General features: G+C 57.5%; 2 protein-coding genes and 1 long non-coding RNA gene across 4 annotated transcripts; 2 read left to right on the top strand and 1 right to left on the bottom strand.

Annotated features, from left to right (window-relative positions):
* Nucleotides 1–633: 633 nt before the first annotated feature.
* Nucleotides 634–10,791, top strand: KLC2 (kinesin light chain 2). Of its 2 annotated transcripts, none has more exons than XM_012462930.3 (16): nt 634–816; nt 1,515–1,753; nt 4,688–4,918; nt 5,070–5,139; nt 5,774–5,996; nt 6,603–6,690; nt 6,794–6,895; nt 6,989–7,162; nt 7,304–7,403; nt 7,988–8,037; nt 8,134–8,201; nt 8,601–8,709; nt 8,800–8,958; nt 9,034–9,158; nt 9,373–9,430; nt 9,813–10,791. In XM_012462930.3, the coding sequence occupies exons 2-16, from the start codon at nt 1,526–1,528 to the stop codon at nt 9,894–9,896; spliced, it is 1,869 nt and encodes a 622-aa protein (XP_012318353.1). In that variant the 5' UTR covers nt 634–816; nt 1,515–1,525; the 3' UTR covers nt 9,897–10,791. The 2 variants fall into 2 exon arrangements, with proteins under 2 accessions (XP_012318353.1, XP_012318352.1); XM_012462929.2 differs by having other exon boundaries at nt 1,482–1,753.
* Nucleotides 10,474–11,316, bottom strand: LOC135270059 (uncharacterized). The gene is made up of 3 exons (XR_010338280.1): nt 11,219–11,316; nt 10,973–11,126; nt 10,474–10,762 (listed from the first exon to the last, which is right to left on the bottom strand). It is a non-coding gene; the product is annotated as an uncharacterized LOC135270059 (long non-coding RNA).
* Nucleotides 11,317–11,509: 193 nt separating this feature from the next.
* On the top strand, nt 11,510–20,842 carry RAB1B (RAB1B, member RAS oncogene family). Its single transcript, XM_012462928.2, has 6 exons — nt 11,510–11,602; nt 14,603–14,675; nt 14,923–15,018; nt 15,131–15,226; nt 19,180–19,311; nt 19,400–20,842. Exons 1-6 carry the CDS (start codon nt 11,589–11,591, stop codon nt 19,592–19,594), a joined length of 606 nt encoding a protein of 201 aa, XP_012318351.1. The 5' UTR covers nt 11,510–11,588; the 3' UTR covers nt 19,595–20,842.
* The last annotated feature ends 507 nt before the right edge of the window (nt 20,843–21,349 follow it).

The following is a 21,349-nucleotide window of genomic DNA, read 5'->3' as shown; positions in this document are numbered from 1 at the left end:
CTTCCTGAAGACAGAGCTAGGGCTCTGGGTGAGCAATGCAGGAAGGCACTTCGGTTCTATCCGAGGAAATTTGTGCTAACTTTTGGAGCTGTCTCAAAGCCGAACTAGTAAGCTCCCTGTCACGGGATGTACTTGAGCTAAGGGCACTGAACCACCTCTGTCAGAGATGGTGCATCCCCCACCAGATAAGATTCCAGGATGCGGATCCTGGGGTCAGATCTGCGAATCAGGTAACAGCGGCACTCACTTCCCGGGTCTTTGTGAGCATTAAGTCAATGCACCCAGGGCACCAAAGCGCGCAACAAGCAGTAGGCGTTCAGTTAGTGATAACTGCTTCGCTCTGTACTCCGGGAAGCCCAGCCTTCTCTCTGGGCCTGTTTCTCCCGCCGTCCTCGATGGCGCCACAGTAGGTACCTTCGGGTTCGACCTCCCGAGCAGCTCCACACCCTGAGGCCCCGCGGCATTTTGCAGCCGAGGCACCCCTCGGAGTTGGCGGCCACTGGGAACTGCGCCCCGGGTGCGCCCTAGTCCCGCCCCCGTCCCGTCTCGCCCCGCCCCCTCCCCGATGGCCCCGCCCCGTCCCTCTCCCGCTGGAGCCGGCCGGGCCCGCGCTCCTTTAAGGCAGCAAGCAGGCAGAGAGCTTGTTTAGCCCCCTCCGACGCCGCCGAGGTAGCTGCTTCACCTTTAAGGCGGCGCGGGGGCTGCTGGGAAGTCCGGCGAGATGGAGGCGGTGGGACCGGCTCACGATTTCGGGTCCAGGTGAAGCGGCCGATAGCGAGAGCCGGAGACTGAACCGGGCCCAAGCAGCAGGCGCAGGTCGGCGCGGGCCGATCGGGGCGGGAGAGGGGATCAGGCCCTAAAAGTGGGGAGGGGGCTCCGGGTCGGCCTAGGGGAGGGGGTCGTCGTGGGCGCGGCCTTTGGGAGGGTCAGGCCAGCCCTGGGAGGGGGCGCGGTCCTGGGTGTCTCGGGGCGGGGGCGAGGACTCGGCCTTTTCAGGGGAGGCCGCAGGGCGTTGCGCTGGCCTAGGGGAGTGGTACGGCCTAAAGGGCCGCGGTCTCAGCCCCTCTAGCGGGCGACCTCCGCAGGGTCGGCCCGTCGGGGGGATGGGCTCCGCGGCTTGGACTGCCTGTTGGGGAGGGGGCTGTCCGAGGGGCTGGGCCCGGATCGCCGGAGGGGCTGGGGTCCCCTGCGGAGGAGTGAGCTCCCACGATCCCCATACCTGCTCTGGTTAGAATGTCCCAGGGGAAACCCGGACACTGGGCCACCTAACTCGGCCTAAGCTGGGTGGTCTGGGGCCGAGGCAGCGTCCGGCTGCACCGCATTGCGTCTCCCTGGCCCAGACGAGCCGGGCGCGCCCTCTGTAGGCCAAGCGTGGGCACTGTGCGCGCTGTCGGCTGGGGGACCTGGGCACACCGGGGACCCAGGCGTCCGGGGACCGCTTGCGTTTACCTAATCCGGGGTGGACGGCGGTGTGGCCCCAGGCCTGGCACCCGCCTTCCCCCTCGTCCTCACAGACGGCACAACCATGGCCATGATGGTGCTTCCGCGGGAGGAGAAGTTGAGCCAGGATGAGATCGTGCTAGGCACCAAGGCTGTCATCCAGGGACTGGAGACTCTGCGTGGGGAGCATCGTGCCTTGCTGGCTCCCCTGGTTGCGCCTGAGGCCGGCGAAGCTGAGCCTGGCTCGCAGGAGCGCTGCATCCTCCTGCGTCGCTCCCTGGAAGCCATTGAGCTTGGGCTGGGGGAGGCCCAGGTAGGTCAGTCTGGGGTACTGAGGTGAGAGGTCAGTGGAGGAATTGAGCCTTCCAGAGGAATCCGGTAATGTAGGAGCAGAATCCGAGCAGGGAACCGTCTGTTTCCTGGAGCCCTATGTTAGGACCCCAGTAAATATCTTTTGAAGAAATAAATGCACTTCGGCAATCCCAGCCCTGCCCCAAGAGACCGTGATCACCCTCGCCCCCACGCAGAGCCCCATTCCGGGCTCCCCTCTACCTAAGGGAGACTGGATGGCATAAAAGAACAGAAAGAAAATCCTTAAGGAAACACAGCCCCCCACCAATTCATTCTTCTATTCACTCGTTAACAGATGAGTTATTTAGTACCTGTGATGGGCCACTCAGGGTGTTAGGTGGATACAGAGCCCAACAAAATAGACAAGATTCCTGCCTTATTTGGAAAAGAGACAAAAACACACATACAGAAATAATTGGTTGTTATAAATTATGATGAGTTCTACAAAGAAAAGAACAAGATCTTATGATCACTCATAGCAACGAGTCTTGTGTATTGGTCAGGTAAGACTTCTATGAGGAAATGACAAACTGAAACCTGAAGGAAGAAAAGAACGAGCCTCCAGCAAAGGGAGGTCGGGGAGAGTTGCATGTGCGAAGGTCCTGGGGTAGGAAAAAGCTTGTGGTGGGGGAACTGGGAGAGGAACTGTGTGACTGGAGCTTCATGGGAAGGCAGAGAGGGACAGAAGAGGCCTGGGGAGAAACCAAGAGCCAGATGTGGCCTAGTTAGTTTGGGTTTTATTCTCAGGAAATCAGAAAGCCTTTGGAGGGCTTTAAGCAGGCAGGCAACACAGTCTGCCTTGGGTTTCTAAAAACTCTCTCTGGCTGAGATGTGGAGAATAAACCTGAGTGGGTCAAGGATGGAATCATTCTGCAATGAGTGGTTAGGAAGCCACTGCTGGAATTCAAATGAGAGCTGGTGCTTGGAATTAAGGGGTGGCTATGACGCTGGAGAAAAGGATCCGTTCTGGATGTTCTGGATGTTCTGGAGGTAGGTCCAGCAAGAGCCGGGGGTGGAATAAGGGGGAGAGAGGAGAGAAGCATCATTCCCAGGTTTGTAGTTTAAGCAAATTAAGGGAAGAGAGGGCCTGGATGGATCAGAACTCTGTTTTGGTCCCCTTTAACTGAGGCTGCCAGGATGACAGGCAGATGGAGATGTCCAGGAGCCACTGGGATGTACAAGGAGTTAGACTTGTTTTATTCCCCTCAGAGCTTGGCTGAGCCCCTGCCTGGCGCGTGAATCCTGGGGAGGTTGTATCATCTTGGTTTCCTTGTCTTTAAAATAGGGATCATGCCATCTGCTGTGTACACTTCCAGGCTGTTGGGGGAATTATTTTTTTAAAGCTAGTGGTTATGGAAACACCTGTCACTTAGGCATTTGCTAACCAACTAGAAAGTGCAGGGTCCCAGACAGCCTGGCCTTCTGCAAGGACATTCATTCCTCTGCCACTTGGCTGTCAGAGGTGGAGAGGACACTCAGGGGCCCCGCACCTGGTGGAGCACATGCACTCTCACAGAGGCGGGACAGTCCGCACGGAGGGGCATCCAGGCCATGTGTGAAGCTGGAGCAGAGTGGGAGGTGTGACTAGCTGGAGACACCACTGCAGAAATGACCCTGGACCGTGAAGGAACAGGAAAGGGTGAAGGCCCAGAGTAAGGCCAGGTGTGGTGGCTCACACCTGTAATCCCAGCACTTTGGGAGGCCCAGGTGGGAGGATTGCTTAAATCCAGGAGTTCTAGATCAGCCTGGGCAACATCGTAAGACCGCATGTCTACAAAAAAAAATTTTTTTTTTTTTTGATAAGAGTCTCACTCTGTCGCCCAGGCTGGAGTGCAGTGGCGCGATCTCAGCTCACTGCAACCTCCACCTCCCAGGTTCAAGCGATTCTCCTGCCTCAGCCTCCTGAGTAGCTGGGACTAGGGACACGTGACACCACACCTGGCTAATTTTTGTATTTTTAGTAGAGATGAGGTTTCACCATTTTGGTTTCACCATTTTGGACAGGATGGTCTCGATCTTCTGACCTCGTGATCCGCCTGCCTCTGCTTCCCAAAATGCTGGGATTATAGGCGTGAGCCACTGCCCCCAGCCAAAAAGTTTTTAAAACTAGCCAAGAGTAGTGGTGTGCACCCGTAGTCCCAGCTACTCAGGAGGGAAGGACCACTTGAACCTGGAAGGTAGAGGCTGCAGTGAGCTGTGATGGTGCCATAGCCCTTCGGCCTGGGTGACAGAGTGAGACCTTATCTCAAATTAAAAAAAAAAGAGAGAGAGAGAGAGAAGGGAGGGTGGAACCTAGGCAGGAAGAGACTAGAAACTCAGGAAAGGAGTTATAGAGGCTGGGGAGAGGGGTGGAGTTTGAGGCCAAGGCTTTTCCTGTCCCTGTGGCTCCTCATGCCAGCTGAGCATTTGGGACACATGCCCCTTCCCGATCTGGGAGCTGTAGAAAGGCAGGGGATGCTGTGGCCCCTTGGCAGAAGTGGGGACAGAGTCTTTGGGTGGCCTTTCAGCCATCTAGCAAAGTTCTGTGGGCAAGCGCTAGCCCTGGGGCAGGGAGCAGTAACCTAGTGGCTGTGGCAGCAGGAGCTTGAGTACAACCCAGGGAGAGATGAAAGAAGGGGCTAGGAGCTCAGGGAAACCATAGCACCCCAACTAGCACTTTTCTGGGGTTCTCCTGATCCCAGAAGGAAGGAATTGGGGACTCCCAAGCCTCCTGGGTTTGGGTCTTGGACTATGGTGCGTTTGGGGCCTTGAGGAGATTCTCCCTTGAGGAGGAGAGAAGCCCAAGGCCTACAGCTTCTCACTGTAGGGTCAGGCCTGGCTCTTCACAAGGCCCAGGTTAGAGTCATAAGTGAGGGGATCGACAGGGCTTCGACCCTTACCTGGGCTGTTTGCACAGGTGATCTTGGCACTGTCGAGCCACCTGGGGGCCGTAGAATCGGAAAAGCAGAAGCTGCGGGCGCAGGTGCGGCGCCTGGTGCAGGAGAACCAGTGGCTGCGTGAGGAGCTGGCGGGCACACAGCAGAAGCTGCAGCGCAGTGAGCAAGCCGTGGCCCAGCTCGAGGAGGAGAAGCAGCACCTGCTGTTCATGAGCCAGATCCGCAAGTTGGACGAAGACGCCTCCCCTAACGTGAGCCCCTACCATGGTCACTGTTGCCCAGCAAGGGGGCCTGGGAGCAGGGAGGGGGCAGCATGGAGCAGATTTGGCTCCACCCCAGCCCATGGTCACCTTGGCCGCCCTGGGCTTCCTTCCCTGACGCTCATCCTGTCTTCCTCCCCAGAAGGAGAAGGGGGACGTCCCCAAAGACACTCTGGATGACCTGTTCCCCAATGAGGATGAGCAGAGCCCAGGTGCGGATGGGCAGTTCTGGAGTGAGGGAAGGAAAGGTTGTGTGAACTCTCAGTCCTTGGGACCGAGTGGCTGCCATGTTCCTTCCTGCCTTACTTCTGCTCATGACATCCTAGTGTTAGAGCTTCAAGAACAGTCGTACGTGCTGCTGCTTCTCACATCCCCCAGTTCTGGGGAGCAGACATCACAGTTAAGAGCTATGGAGTCGCCAGCCTGGCTTCCAGTGCTGCTCTGCCACTAGCTCCCCAGACCCCTGGGAGAGTTATCTTCCACTCTGCGCCACCTCTGAGGGAGGCACACCTCTGAGGGAGGCACGTGCAGACAGAGCCACACCAGGGCCAGTGCCTGCCATGCTCAGGTATTGGGCGAGCATTGAGGCTTCCACTCTGTACACAGGGACACAGGCTCAGAGGTTAGGTGACTTACCCCAGGATACTGAGCCTGACGTACTGGAGCTGGGCCTCTACTCTCTCTTTCTATGGGGTAACTAGACCCACTCTATAAATGGGGAAACTGAGAGAGTGCTTAGTGACTTGCCCAGGGCCACGTGTGAAGTGGCTCAAAGGCACAGCTGGCATGTGCCAGCCCAGCCCATTGGACAAATGGTACATCTGACCTCCTGCCCTTGGCCTGCAGCCCCTAGCCCAGGAGGAGGGGATGTGTCTGCTCAGCATGGGGGATACGAGATTCCGGCCCGGCTCCGCACCCTGCACAACCTGGTGATCCAGTATGCCTCACAGGGCCGCTACGAGGTAGCTGTGCCACTCTGCAAGCAGGCACTGGAGGACCTGGAGAAGACCTCAGGCCACGACCACCCTGACGTTGCCACCATGCTGAACATCCTGGCACTGGTCTATCGGTGAGGGCTCCCTGGGGCTGCCCAAATTGTTCTGGAAGGCTCTAGCCCTGGATCACCAACCCTTGGTGCCTACTGTGGGCCAGGACTTGGGCCCCGTCTGCGTGGAGCCGGGCTATAGATGCGAGTAAAACTGCCTAGTATAGGAGAGAGGCTTGGCCAGAACCTCGGAGGCACTGCACATGAGGACTCCAAGGGTCCTGGGGAGTCCGCATGGCTTCTCCAGGTACCAAGGCTGGAGGAGGGGCTTTGGTAGAAAGTGAGTTTGCCCAATATAAGAGGGCTGGAAAAGGTTCCCATGGTAAAAAGCCAGCATAAGCAAAGGCACTGGGACCTGGAGAGCAGGACACGCTAGAGGGGCAGCAGGAGAGCCATGTGGCACCCAGGACACTAGCCACCAGGCAGTCGGTGGGACCCCAGCACCACACACCCCAGTCAATTGTGAGAAAACTGCCCACAGCCCCCAGAGCTCAGAGGGCAGGAGCTGAGCAGGTCTCCCCACAATTGTCATACTCCTCAGTGAGTACAGGAGTGACCACAGGGATCGAAGGCCACTGGGAGGGCCTTGAGCTGGATGACAGCCCTGACCATGCTCCTGCCTGCTCCCAGGGACCAGAACAAGTACAAGGAGGCTGCCCACCTGCTCAACGATGCTTTGGCCATCCGGGAGAAGACACTGGGCAAGGACCACCCGGCCGTGAGTGAGGATTGGGTGGGAGGTGGGGGCTGTGCCCCATCCCCTGCAGGTCCCAGAGTCCTGCAGGGCCTGGGTCAAGGAGCTTCCTTTCTCCCATCCCTAGGTGGCTGCAACACTAAACAACCTGGCAGTCCTGTATGGCAAGCGGGGCAAGTACAAGGAGGCCGAGCCGCTGTGCAAGCGGGCGCTGGAGATCCGGGAGAAGGTGGGAGCAGGCAGGGCTGGGCAGGCTGGGGGTCTGGGAGGTGGGGGCCCGGTCAGCCCTGAGCCCAGCCCCTGGCTCCCTCTCCCATCCCAGGTCCTGGGCAAGTTTCACCCAGACGTGGCCAAGCAGCTCAGCAATCTGGCCCTGCTATGCCAGAACCAGGGCAAAGCCGAGGAGGTGGAATACTACTACCGGCGGGCACTGGAGATCTATGCTACACGCCTTGGGCCCGACGACCCCAACGTGGCTAAGACCAAGAATAACCTGGTGCCTTGGGGCTGGGAGGGGCCGGAGGATGGGAAGGAGCTGGAGGATAGGAAGGAGGGAGGGAGGGATGAGGTTGGGGAAGGAGGAGAGAATGGCTTGGCTCCATGCATCCCACTCACTCTCTGGGTCCCCTGCTTCCAGGCTTCCTGCTACCTGAAGCAGGGCAAGTACCAGGATGCAGAGATCCTGTACAAGGAGATCCTCACCCGCGCTCATGAGAAAGAGTTTGGCTCTGTCAATGGTGAGTGCGTGGTTGCCATGTGCCTCTGGCCCATTCATCCCAGGCCCGCTCTGCCATCAGCACCCAGGACAAATCCCTCAGCCAGCAGGTCCTCAGGCTTTGGCCTGGCTGGTCCCCAGCCTCACCCTCAGCTGGTGCCCAGCTACCTGTGTTCACGTTTGCATACGTGAACACACACCCGACTCAGGCAGCCCCCTTGGCCTGCCGGTGCCTCACACACTTCTGCATCCCCTTTCTCCACTGGCGACTCCTGCTAACCTTGAGGGCCTGGCCCCAGCGTCTCCCTCTCTGGGAAACCACCTCTGGCCCCGGGTGGCTAGTCATCTCCTGCTCCTGAGTCCCTTGGAGCCTGGCCCATCATTCAGGCCTATCACATGTCTTGGGCTGTGGCCTGAGGTGTGTAAGGGTCTATTCTGCTCATCTCTTTGTCCACAAGGGGGTCAGTAGTGTTTTGGGTCTCATTCTTGTTCCTTCATTCAACAAAGCTCAACCCTGGTCCTCTCTCCCCAGACCCCATCCTGTGTCCAGCCCAACCAGGTGAGGCCTATGTGGTAGGCTGGTGACAGTCCCCTTTCTCTCCCTAGGGGACAACAAGCCCATCTGGATGCATGCAGAGGAGCGGGAGGAGAGCAAGGTAGCTCTGTGGGGCAGGGCTGGGCAGTTGTCAGGGGAGGCTGGATGTGCACACAAGGCCTGGGCTCTCACTTCATGTGACCTTTCTTTCCTCCAGGATAAGCGCCGGGACAGCACCCCCTATGGGGAATATGGCAGCTGGTACAAGGCCTGTAAAGTAGACAGGTGAGGGGGGCAGGGTGGGGCTGGGGAGCTCTGCGCTCCGTACTCTCATCCCTGACACACCTCTCCTCTGCCACTCACCTGGCAAGGCCCAGCTCACAGGTCACCTATCCCAAGAAGATGCACTCTCCTAATTCTCAGCCTGATTCTCTTGCTCCAGGTCTCCCAGCTTTGGGTCCTGGTGACACATCCCATGAGGGCCCTAGGGCCAGGTCCCCAGCCCTGGGGTAATTCCCTCAGGACAGAAGAGGCTGGGTGGGCCCAGTACAGGGCTTGACATGAGAGAGAATGGATTCTGGCTAGCCCAGTGGTCCCTGCTTCCTCAGGGCCTGTGTGGGCTGGGTACCAGGATAGGCCCTAGGTCTGGGGGAACATGGGAGTTTGAGACTGTCCCATCCACAGCCCCACGGTCAACACCACCCTGCGCAGCTTGGGGGCCCTGTACCGGCGCCAGGGCAAACTGGAAGCCGCGCATACGCTAGAGGACTGTGCCAGCCGCAACCGGAAGCAGGTGGGGCTCCATGTAGGAACGGGTGGGCAGACACCTGTGTGGCCCTGGGTGTGGCTCAGTCACTGCCTGATGCCCCTGCCCCTCCCTCAGGGTTTGGACCCCGCAAGCCAGACCAAGGTGGTGGAACTGCTAAAAGATGGCAGTAGCGGGCGGGGAGACCGCCGTGGCAGCCGAGACATGGCTGGGGGTGCCGGGCCTCGGTCTGAGTCTGACCTCGAGGAGGCAGGGCCTACACCTGAGTGGAGTGGGGTGAGTTGTGGGGCTGGGGCGGGCTGGGAGCCTAAGTGGCCAGCAGGGCCTAGAGGTGAGCCTGTCCACCCGCAGGATGGCAGTGGCTCCTTGCGGCGCAGTGGCTCCTTTGGGAAGCTCCGAGATGCCCTGAGGCGCAGCAGCGAGATGCTGGTAAAGAAGCTGCAGGGGGGCAGCCCCCAGGAGCCCCCTAACCCCAGGTGAGCCCCCCACCAAGGTGAGCCTCAAGAACCACCCAACAACCCCAGATGAGCCTCTGACCCAGAGTGAGCCCCACTGACCCCAGGCAACCTCCCCATCCCTCTCAGGCACCATCACCCACCAGTCTGCTCCTTCCCCAGCTCCACCCTGCTCCCTGCCCTCATCTCCCCTGAGTTCCACCTTGGCAAATCCCAGGCCATCCTTTTCCCTCAGGATGAAGCGGGCCAGTTCCCTCAACTTCCTCAACAAGAGTGTGGAAGAGCCAGCCCAGGTAGGGGCAGGCAGGCGTCCGGGCACTGGGCAGCATGCGTGCTGCCTAGCTTCCCTCCAGCATGCCTCTTCATCCAGCAACAGTTCCCGACTCTGTCTCAGGCCTGCTTTGGGCTGGACAATGGGGAGACACATGAGGAAGAACACAGCCCCTGCCTTTGGGTGGATGTGTAAGCGGCCAGTGCCAATACAGTCACGGAGGAGGGGGGCGGGAGTGTCAGGGCACCAGGGTGTGGCCTTGGGCTGGAACTGCCACTGCCTCTGCCCAGCTCAGGGACTCCAGTTGCCTCTGCCCTGCCTCTGCCGGGTCAGGCCCCTTCGGGCCAGGGAGGCACAGACCCGCAGCAGCACGGGGCTGAGCCGCCTGCCCCCTCTGTCCACAGCCTGGAAGCACAGGTCTCTCTGACAGCCGCACTCTCAGCTCCAGCTCGATGGACCTCTCCCGACGAAGCTCCTTGGTGGGCTAATGCTGAAGGGACAGCCAGTCATCAGAGCGCCCACCTGGCACACCCCCCTCACCCCAGCCCTACGCATGGGCCTGCTGCTTGTCCCGCCTCTCTCCCCCATGGCCCCTGTCTTTTCTGTTCAATCTCAGGGTAACCTTCTCCCTTGTCATCTCAGCCTGAGCCCTGGAGGCTGGGCCTGCCCACTCCAGCTCGATCCCTTATTTATTCCTTCCAGCAGGGCCCTCTCTTCCCTAGGTTCGTGGTCAGCAGGAGGTGCCGGCTGGAGTCTCCACGATAGACTCAGTGGCCTGGCCTCCCCAAACCCCAGAGCCAAGAACACTAAGCACTCGCCGGCCCTTCGGCACCCTCACCCGCCTTCCCAAGTCAACCCGGCCGTTGCTTCTGTATATAGAGAAATAAGTTATTGGCCGCGCCCCTCCCGTCAGTCCACGGTACTACCCGGGCCTCCCCTGTCCCTTCCTCTAGTGGTACCGCCCAGGCCTTAATCACCCCCATTCCGTGCGGTGGTATCTCCCAGGCTCCACATTCTCGGGAGTGGCGCTTCCCAAGGGGGTACCTTGACCTTCTCGCTCTCCTCCTGGGATGCGCCCTACCCCGCCTTCGCCCTGTGCCCCAGGACGGGGGTCTCCCGTAGTCCGTCCTCCCACCGCCGGGCCCTGCCCCGCATCCCGGCCTTATGCACTGCCCCTCCCGCCCGGCCCCGCCCAGGCACGGCCAGACCCTGCCCCGGGCACCGCCCGCCGAGCCATCCTGCCACGCCTACCCCTACGCCTGCAGCTTCTCGTGAGGGGCGGCGACGGTCCCCTGTGGCAGGAGGGGCTGCCCCTGTTGCGGGTGAGGCGGCTGCTCTCTATTTTCAGATGTTGCTGTAGAAATAAAGACGGTTTGAATCTGAGCCGGGCTTGTTTTGAGGCGGAGGTCGGGGGCCCCCAGCGTCTCCATACTGGGTGGAGCCGGGAAGGATCGCGCGTGAGTGGGTTCGCTCACCCGCTGTCCGCGCAGGTGGGCCTAAGTATTCTGCCCCACTGGGAATTGTGTGGGGACCCCACAAGTCAGGTTTTCCCTAAAACCCTCACTTCTGGGATTCTAGAGACGGTGGGCTCTTGTGAGCTCTGCTCCTCACAAAGTTTTTAACTTTGAGTGAGTTTCCTGAGACTCAGTTTTTTCATCTATGAAATGCGGGCGATGACACGCGGCTGAGAGTTAGGAGTGCCCAGTACATGAAGAACCCTGGACAAATGAACTTGTATTATCCTGTTACTAGCACCCACCTTCTCATTTACTGTTACCAACGTGGGTGCTGAGAGGGTAAGGATGACTGCCTCCGTCAAACAGATGTGAAACGTGCCAAGAGCAGCCCTATATTGAGCTTTTTAAACACCGACGCGCAGTCAGGCAGTGCTCAAGCCTAGGTGCGTCCACTGTGCAAACTACAAATCCCAGAAGGCAATGCGCCAGCAGTGATGGGAGTGGGCGGGGAGGCGCGGGCTCCCCGACTACGCCTGCGCAGCTGGTTTGAGTAGGAGAAGTGGCCGACTACAAGTTCCGAAAAACAGCGCGGCGAGGCTCCAGACGACAACGTTTGCGCTTGCGCACCGCGGGCGGGGCCACTGGGGCGGAGCGGCCACCATCTTGGAACGGGAGGCGGAGCAGAGCTGACTGGGAGCGACCGAGCGGGCCGCCGCCGCCGCCATGAACCCCGAATAGTGAGTGAGCCCCGCCCGCGCCGTTCGGCGCAGCCTCGATCCCGAGTACGGGGTTGTACGCTTACCGGGGTTGTCTGGCCCGGGTCAGGACTGTGCGGCTCCCCCACATCCGGGTCTCTCTTCCGTTGACCCCCCCCCTTGCATCCGGGTTCTGCCCCTCCCCCCAGGAGCCCCAGGACCCCGGCTCAACACCCCGAGTCCTCTCGCGCGGAGCCCATTCGTGGCGACCCCGAGGGGCAGCTCTTGGAGCCCGAGACAGGCCTTATCGGTCAGATGACCCCGCAGTCCTGGTCATTTCAGGCCTCAGTTTCCTCACCTGCTGCTTGACAACTGTCCCGACGTTTTGGAGCCCGTCTCGATAGTTTCTGGTCTCGGGTTCGGGCTCCGGCCCTTTAGGTCGGGCAGTGAATCTCTCTGCCCTCTTCTCCTGAAGCCCGGCTCCTGGGGCTTGCCCAGAAGCTGGCCAACTACGCGGGAGGCCCTAAAGTGCCTCTTGGGTCGGGTCTCCCGCAGGTCCTCTCCTCCGGGGCTGCCTCCTACCCCTTTCCTGGGTCGCGCAGTCCTGTCGCTCCCGGCTGTCCGTCCTTTCCCGCCCTCTCCTCCCTTTTGCTCTGGCCCCCAACGCCACCGTCACACCCCTTCCCTTGGCTGTCACACTGCCTGTGAAGTTCAGATGAATATGGAATTTGCTCTCCCACTATGGGGATTCTCTGGTCCTCAAACTCTCCTCACTCTTGGTCACTCGCCCTGCGGGTAGATGGCCTACATCTCATGCCCAGGACGAATAGTTTTCCCCAAGTATCAGTTATCTTCTTCCTCTTCTGCCACTTCCTTTTTCTCCTCCACATCCAGGTCTCAGGTTTCCTTGGGGAAGGGTGAAGCTCTGACCTGGATTGGGAGGGGAACAGAGAAGGGAACCAGCAGGCTCTCGCAGGGACTTTGGAGTCTGACAAACCTGGTTTGAGTCTTAAAGCGATAAACTGTGTAAGTTAGGGCAAGTCACTTCCCTTCTCTGGCCTCTGGTTTCCTCATTAGTGGACAATGACAAAACTGACAGCATTGGACTGTTGGGAAGATTAAATGAGATGATGCATTTTAAGTACTTCACACAGGGTCAGTCACAAGTTGGAACTCAATAATATTAAATGTGATTACCTTTTACCTTTTTTTTTTTTTTGAGACAGGGCCTCTCTCTGTCACTCAGGTTGAAGTGCAGTGGTGTGATCATGGCACACTGCAACCTCCAACTCTTGGGCTTAAGCAGTCCTCCTTCCTTGGCCTCCTGAGTAGCTGGGAATACAGAGGCACACCACCACATCTGGCAAATTTTTAAATTTTTTGTAGAGACATGGTCTTGATATGTTTCCTAGCCTGGTCTCAAACTCCTGGGCTCAAATGATCCTCGTGCCTCAGCCTCCCAAAGTGTTGGGATTACAGGTGTCAGCCACTGCACCCAGCCTTAAGTACAATTTTCATTGCAACTTGACCATCTCTTCCTGGTGACTTCATAACAGGTTTGTTGTTGTTAAAGAGACAGGGTTGGCCTGACGCAGTGGCTCACGCCTGTAATCCCAGCATTTTGGGAGGCTGAGGCGGGTGGATCACGAGTTCGGGATATTGAGACCATCCTGGCCAACATGGTGAAACCCCGTCTCTACTGAAAATACAAAAATTAGCTGGGTGTGGTGGCATGTGCCTGTAATCCCAGCAACTTGGGACGCTGAGGCGAGAGAATCGATTGAACCAGGGAGTTAGAGGTTGCAGTGAGCCGAGATCACCCCACTGCACTCCAGCCTGATGACAGAGCAAGACTCCATCTCAAAAAAAAAAAAAGACAGGGTCTTGTTACATCACCCAGGCTGGTCATGCACTGCACTCCTGGGCTCCAGGAATCCTCCTGCTTCAGCCTCCCTGGTAGCTGGGACCAGAGGCACATGCCACAGCACCCAGCCATCAGGTTCTTTAAGTGGCTTTTTCACTTAATAGGTTCTAGGCTGGGCCCTGGCTTCTGCTTCTGAGGCCTCTCCTGCCAAGCCAGGCACACCACAGGGCATGTACTGGGGATTCCCTAAATAGCCCCTACTGGACCAAACCATGAAGTCTCAGAAATCAGGGTAGGATATCCAGCTCTGTCACCTTGGCAGGTTCTTTCCTTCTCTATGTCTTGATTTCTTTCTCCATAAAGTGAGAATTTAGACAGCAAGCTGAGAGCCCTTTGGGCTAGCTGTTTGTGGAGGGAGGCATCAGCCCTCCCCAACTGGGATTGGTGGGAAGATCTGGTGAGCACCATAGTATTCTAAACCAAGGGATGGCCAGGTGCAGTGGCTCACCCCTGTAATCCCAGCACTTTCAGAGGCCAAGGCAGGTGAATCGATTGAACCCAGGAGTTTGAGACCAGCCTAGGCAACATAGTGAGACCCTGTTTCAACAAAAAATAGATTAGCCGAGGGCCGGGTGTGGTGGCTCATGCCAGTAATCCCAGCAATTTGGGAGGCTGAGGCAGGTGGATCACCTGAGGTCAGGAGTTGGAGACCAGCCTGGCCAACATGGTGAAACCCCATCTCTATTAAAAATATAAAACTTAGCTAGGCATGGTGGTGGGCATCTGTAATCCCAGCTACTCAGGAGACTGAGGCAGGAGAATCACTTGAACTCAGCAGGCAGAGGTTGCAGTGAGCCGAGATCGAGCCACTGCACTCCACCCTGGGCAACAAGAGCGAAACTCCATCTCAAAAAAATAAAAAAGGGTTAGCTTGTAGTCCCAGCTACTCGGGAGGCTGAGGTGGCATGATCACTTTGAGCCCAGGAGGTAGAGACTGCAGTGAGCCGTGATCACTTCAGTGCACTGCAGCCTGGGTGACAGAGTGAGACCTTATCACTAACGAAAGAAATAAACTGAGGGATGCCTCATGGGGTGGGGGGATCCTGTCATTGTGACTCCAGTATGATAGTTGGTGGGCTCCCTGCCTTCCTTCATGCCTTCCCATCCTCTCTCTCCAGTGACTACCTGTTTAAGCTGCTTTTGATTGGCGACTCAGGCGTGGGCAAGTCATGCCTGCTCCTGCGGTTTGCTGTGAGTAAGAAGCCTCCCATACCATCCGCCTGGGGTCCTGACTGGCAGCTAGGGGGAGAAGGGACAACCCAGAGCACAGTAATTACAAGATCTGGGAACCAGGGCTGAAACTGTAAGGGCTGGCCAGCTCGATGCTGGGAATTGGGGCTTGGTGGTTTGGAGACCCAGCTGTGGCAGGGAGCTGGAGGGAGGCTCTCCAAGCCTCAGCTCATTCACTCCATCATTTCCCTGGCCCCTGAACTTCCAGGATGACACGTACACAGAGAGCTACATCAGCACCATCGGGGTGGACTTCAAAATCCGAACCATTGAGCTGGATGGCAAAACTATCAAACTTCAGATCGTGAGTGTTGCTCTTCCCAAAACCCCCAGTACAGAGGTAACCACCTTGGGAGGGAAGGGACTCTGGGCATGGAGCCCCCAGCTGACCTGCTCCTCTGCCTACTGTCTCCTAGTGGGACACAGCGGGCCAGGAGCGGTTCCGGACCATCACTTCCAGCTATTACCGGGGGGCTCATGGCATCATCGTGGTGTATGACGTCACTGACCAGGTACTCCCGGACCAGCCTTTCGCAGCTTGGCCTTCTCAGTATTAGGTCTTTGACTCTTCTTTTTCCTCCTTCCATCCTCTCTTTCCTGATGCTTCCTGGAAAGGACACTGTACTTGCCTGTTTGCGAGAACTAACTAGGAAAAGGAAAAAATAGGTGATTGTACTCAGACTTATTTCACAAGGAGGGAAACAGCCACAGACATGGATCCTCCCAGGGCCCTGCTGCATCTTGTCAGGACAAGGGCTCACACCTTCCCTCCCCGCCAAGCCAGACTTAACACCTTATTGTAGGCCTTTTGGGCACCTGTGTATTGTGGGAGTTTAGTCAGCCAGTGGCTGCTATGCTGGGCCAGTGGCTTCCTGTGTGAAGACATGGTGCAGAGGACAATTAGAGAGCCTTACACAAAGAAGTGAGGAGACTTGAGCTCTGGGAGCAAGTCTAGAAGCCCTGTGTCTCCAGCAGCAGCATTAGTCCCATGTGACTGGCAGTGGTGGTAGCAACAGCCAGAAATGGTCCCATGAAACCTTACAGTTGACAGAACGTGGCCCAGCCCTCAGATTGCTTCTGATGCTCAGAAGAGGTCTGTGTTATATTCCTATCGCACAGGTGAGGAGTTGGGCTCCGGATCCAGCTAGTCCGAGAGGCATAAAGCCTGGATGGCTCATTCCACCTGCTTTGTTTTTTTCTACTAAATGTTGCTTAACAGGGCCAAGCCCTGGAGATGAGGAGAAGCTTAAATCAGCCCTGGTCTGGGAACAGTCCCCGTCTGAGGGGCAGCTGGGCTCTTTAGCTCACCAGGAACTCATGATGTCCCCAGCTCTGGATGAGCTGTGGGGAAGCTACATACCTACCACCCATACAGAGGTTACCAAGGCCCTCCTGACTGCCGTGTCCAGTGACCTCATTTCAGCTGATTGACCTCTCATGGCTTTGAAATCTGTTCTGTCTCCTTGAAGAGTGGCCTGTCCCACCTCCCTCATCTCCGGCAGCACTCGATGCTGTATTGTCAGCGGCTCTTGACTGTTTTTCCGGGGCTGCCTCCTATCACCCATGTTTGCTGCTTCCCAGCTCTGCCCTGGACTCTCCTCCTCTCTTGTGCATGGCTGTGGCCACTCTGTGGTTTGCTTCTGCCTTGTATTCTGTGATTCCTGCATCTCACAGCCGTGGCTGTGGCTTCCCTTCTCTGTCCATGTGTGCCCTGGCACTTTGTGTTTTTGTTAATTCTGATCTCAATGATCTCCTCTAGTAAACTAAATGGTGGGGCCTGTGTTTTCCAGATGAGGAGGCGTTAAGTCACTTGCCACTGGCCTGACAGGAAGGGCAAAGCCGGTTTTAGAACTCAGGACTTTTGGCTTTTGAGCACACCCTTTCTCATCCTCAAGCAGCTTTTGCAGAACTCAGATGTCCAACACTAGCCTCATTGTCTCTCTCCAAACCAGCGCCTCTATCCCCATTTTTAAAATTTTTATTTATTTATTTTTTAATTAATTAATTAATTTTTTGAGACGGAGTCTCGCACTGTTGCCCAGGTTGTAGTGTAGTGCAATCTCCGCCTCCCAGGTTCAAGCAATTCTGCCTCAGCCTTCCGAGTAGCTGGGACTATAGGCGTGCGCTACCACGCCCAGCTAATTTTTTTTGTATTTTTAGTGGAGACAGGTTTTTATCATGTTGGCCAGGATGGTCTCAATCTCTTGACCTCATGATCCTCTCGCCTCAGCCTCCCAAAGTGCTGGGATTACAGGTGTGAGCCACCATGCCTGGCAAGTTTTTATTTATTTATTTTAAGACATGGAGTCAGCTGGGCACGGTGGCTCACACCTGTAATCCCAGCATTTGGGAGGTCGAGGCGGGCGGATGACCTGAGGTCAGGAGTTTGGGACTAACCTGACCAACATGAGAAACCCCATCTCTACTAAAAATACAAAAAAAAAATTAGCCAGGCATGGTGGCGCATGCCTGTAGTCCCAGCTACTCAGGAGGCTAAGGCAGGAGAATCGCTTGAACCTGGGAGGCAGAGATTGCAGTGAGCCGAGATCATACGATTGCCTGGGTAACAAGAGTGAAACTCTGTCTCAAAAAAAAAAAAGACATGGGATCTCACTCTGTCACCCAGGCTGCAGTGCAGTGGTGTGATCATAACTCACTGCAGTCTCAACCTCCTGGGCTTAAGGGATCCTCCCACCTCAGCCTCCTGAGTCACTGGGACTACAGGCGTGCGCCACCATGCCCATCTGCATCCCCATCTTTGTGGCACAATCCTTGTCAGCCTGACCAGAAAACTCTTCCCTCCCCCATCCAGTCAGTCTCAAGTCCCCTCTATTCTCTCCCCATCATCTCTCTCAAATCTGTCCCCTCATAATAGCAGTGATGAGGATAATAGCAGCTCTTGCTAATTAAGCACTTGTTATGAGACAAGCCTGCGTTCATTCTCTCATGCTCACAGCAGTCCTTCTGGGAGGTGCTATTTTATAGAAATGAGGAAACTGAGGCTCAGAATGGTCAGGTCACATACCTGAGGTCACACAGTAAATGGCTGAGCCAGGGCTTCACCAGCGGTGGTCTGACTCTAAATCCCGTGTGCTTCCCTGTCTTGGCGCATGTTCTCTTTCCTGGGTTATTCCGACCACTTCCCAGCTGGTCTCCATCTTGCTGGTCTGATCTGGCCTCTGCCTCCTGCCAGGACTAGCTTTTCAGACCACAGGTGTGATCCTGCTGCTTCTGGCATAAGAAAATGTCCACTGGCTCCTGGTTGTCCAAGACTTAGCCAGGCTAAGACTGTCAGTGCTCTGGCCTCTCCCCACTTTCCCCTTCTCCCTCCCTCCTCCCTCTCCCTCCCTGCTGAGCATCTGCATCCCAGCAGCATTTCACTTCCTCCCATTCCCCAGAGACACCATGCCCCTCCCATTCTGTGACCTGGCACATGCTAGCTCCCCAGCTGGCACCTCTCCTGCAAAGGCCAGTTCCTGCCTGTGGGCTGTGGTCTGCTGTTGCTGCCACCTGGAGCAGAGGTGGTATGGGGACACCCCAGCCCCTGCCTTCTAACCTGTCTTGCCCTTGTGGGTGGCATGGTCTATTCCTCTACTATTCCCTGGATGCGTTAGGGCAGGGCCCAGGTTGATTTCCCCCTTTGTCCCCGGCACTTAGCACAGGCCCCAACTTGGAACGTGGCAAGAGGTCTAAGTGAGCCAGTGTGGTATCACCAGGCCTCTGGCTCCTAAGGAGGAAAAGTGGCCCTAGTTTGAGACTTTCCTAAAACTTCTGTCCTTTGTTTTCTCTTTTTTCTTTTTTTTTCCCCCTGGTCTCTGAGTACCATTTTTTCTCTTCTCTTTTTTCTTTCTTTCTTTTTTTTTTTTTTAAACTTCTGTCCTTTGTGTGTGGTGCAGGGGCAAGCTGCTGGGAGAGTCTGAAGCCAAGTGAGGAGGCTGTTGGTGTCAAAAGTAGGATGAATGTTGGGCTCTTCCCAGGATTCCTGTCTCCTCATGGGTCAGGGCCGCCTCTGAGAGGACCCTCAACCTCCACTGTGCTCCAAGTGTTCAAACCTTAAAGGGATTTTCAGGCCACGCTGGGAACCGTGACTTTTGCGGACCTGTTACTCCGTTCCTGTCTCCCCTCCGCTCTCTCTTTGCTTCCCACATGTGGTTAGGCCTGCAAGTGTCCCAGGGAGAGAGACAGCTGCAGGGAGCAGAGCAGGCAGGCCCTGAGGTCTAGGCAGCTGTTGAGGTGTTGGGGCAACTGGCAGGCTGCTGGGGCTGTCCTGGGTCTCGGATGGAGGAGGCCGGGAGGAAGGTTCAGCCTGGAGCACAGGGCTTCCTTTCCATCCCTGAGCCCAGGGCTCTGCCTTTTGCAGGGGCCTGGAGCTGCACCGTTCCCCTCAGAGAAGTTCCTGTTCTCCATGCCTGGGGTAGGGGTGAGAGTTGGAAGCAAAATAACTCTGGACCTTGACCCCCTCTAGGAATCCTACGCCAACGTGAAGCAGTGGCTGCAGGAGATTGACCGCTACGCCAGCGAGAACGTCAATAAGCTCCTGGTGGGCAACAAGAGCGACCTCACCACCAAGAAGGTGGTGGACAACACCACAGCCAAGGTAGCGGGCAGGCCGGGCGGCCTGGGTGGGGCTGGGCTGCCGCTCCTCACCTGCTCTCCCCTCCTCTTCTCTCCTCTTCCCTTGTCAGGAGTTTGCAGACTCTCTGGGCATCCCTTTCCTGGAGACGAGTGCCAAGAATGCCACCAATGTCGAGCAGGCGTTCATGACCATGGCTGCTGAGATCAAAAAGCGGATGGGCCCCGGAGCAGCCTCCGGGGGCGAGCGGCCCAATCTCAAGATCGACAGCACCCCTGTAAAGCCGGCAGGTGGCGGCTGTTGCTAGGAGGGGCACATGGAGTGGGACAGGAGGGGGCACCTTCTCCAGATGATGTCCCTAGAGGGGCAGGAGGTGCCTCCCTCTCCCTCTCCTGGGGCATTTGAGTCTGTGGCTTTGGGGTGTCCCGGGCTCCCCATCTCCCTCTGGCCCATCTGCCTGCTGCCCTGAGCCCTGGTTCTGTCAGGGTCCTTAAGGGAGGACACCCAGGACCTGTGGCTGGGCAGGGCGGGGGCCTGCTCTGCTGCTGCCTCTAGGTAACTTTCCAAGATGCCCACCACACACCTTTCTTTGGAATGAGGGCTCTTCTGTCAGTCTCCCACCCCCATGTATGCTGCACTGGGTTTCTCTCCTGCCCCTTCTTTCTTCTCTCCCCCTGCCCAAGAGCTGACAGGCTCCCCAGCCTCTACTTCCCTGGCTGCAGTCAGTGCTCAGGGCCAGGAGTGTGGCCAGGGGGTCCAGGACCTGGGCTGGACCTCAGGACGGGCATGGGGGCCACAGAGGCCCAGCAGCCTACCCTTTCCTCCCCCTACTGCCTCCTCTCCCCTCCCACACTCCCAGCTCGAGCCGTCCAGCTGTGGTGGGGTCTGAGTACATCTAGGGCTGGTGGGTGGGTAGTGGTGCTGGGCCTGTGTCTTGAGCCCGGAGGGAGTCTGCTCTTGCCACCCTCTGCCCTGCCAGAGCCAGGCCCATGCGCTGCCTGCCCACTGTGCCCCTTTGTCCCCACATCAGGCGGAGGCGGAAGGCCCACTGAGCCAGAGGCTGGGTACCAGCCTTAACCCTCACTCTGCCAGCACCTCCTCCCTTTCCCCAAGGCAGCACATCTGGCTCACTTTCCCCTCTGTCCCTGGACCCTGCCAGGGCAGGCCCTCAACCCCTGCCGCTACTTGTCCTCTGGGGAATGTGGGTTCCACCCAGGGTTGAGGGGCCTCTCTGCTTACCCCCTCTGTACCCAGGATCCTATCCCCTGTCCTCTGGCACAGCTGCTTCCTGCAGGAAAGCAGGTCTTTGGTCTCCCTGAGAAGCCATGCCCCTCATGCTGTCTCTTGCCTGTCCCACCTGTGTCCTGCCCTCCAGCTTGTATTTAAGTCCCTGGGCTGCCCCTTGGGGTGCCCCCTGCTCCCAGGTTCCCCTCTGGTTCATGTCAGGCATTTTGCGAGGAAAAGCCACTTGGGAAAAGATGGAAAAGGACGGCAAAAAAAAAAAAACAATAAATTTCCATTGGCCCTCGGGTGAGCTGAGGGTTTTTGCAAGGAAGTTGTGGTGGCTGAGTGTGGTCTGTGGTGTAAGCCCAGCCTTTTGGGGTGGGGGATGCATGGGGGTCCTGGCTTGGTTTCTGTGTCCTAAGGCTGCTGGTAAAAGCCCTTGACCCCGTTTCCTGAGGCTAGGAGAGCTGCTTGTGCTTCTGTGGTCTGTCCCCAAGGGCCCAGCACCGTTCTGTCAGGGAAAGAGGCGGGTGGCCGTCAGCGCATACCTAGCGAGCCACCGCCAACTCCCGCGGGGCACACAGGTGAAGTGCGGGGTCGGGCGGCCATCGAGGGGGCCCCCACTGCACCTGACCCGAGCTCCTTCAGGGTCCGCCCAAACGCCACTGCCCTCATTCAGCCCCTGTCCTGGCTTCGCTGTGGGTCCCGGCCAGGAGCTTCTGCCGCCTCCGACAGTGACAAGTGCCTCGCACTTCAGCCTTTTGCTCTGAGCGCCCGCCCAAGGGGGGCCCAGTGCGGCAGTGCCGGTGGCTGGAGTGCCGAGGCGGGCGGGGTGCCG

This window comes from Aotus nancymaae, unplaced genomic scaffold (genome assembly GCF_030222135.1).
Source record: "Aotus nancymaae isolate 86718 unplaced genomic scaffold, 86718_ANA_hifiasm-v0.15.2.pri h1tg000059l, whole genome shotgun sequence".
Classification (NCBI taxonomy): domain Eukaryota; kingdom Metazoa; phylum Chordata; class Mammalia; order Primates; family Aotidae; genus Aotus; species Aotus nancymaae.
This window is presented reverse-complemented; position numbering and strand designations above follow the sequence as displayed.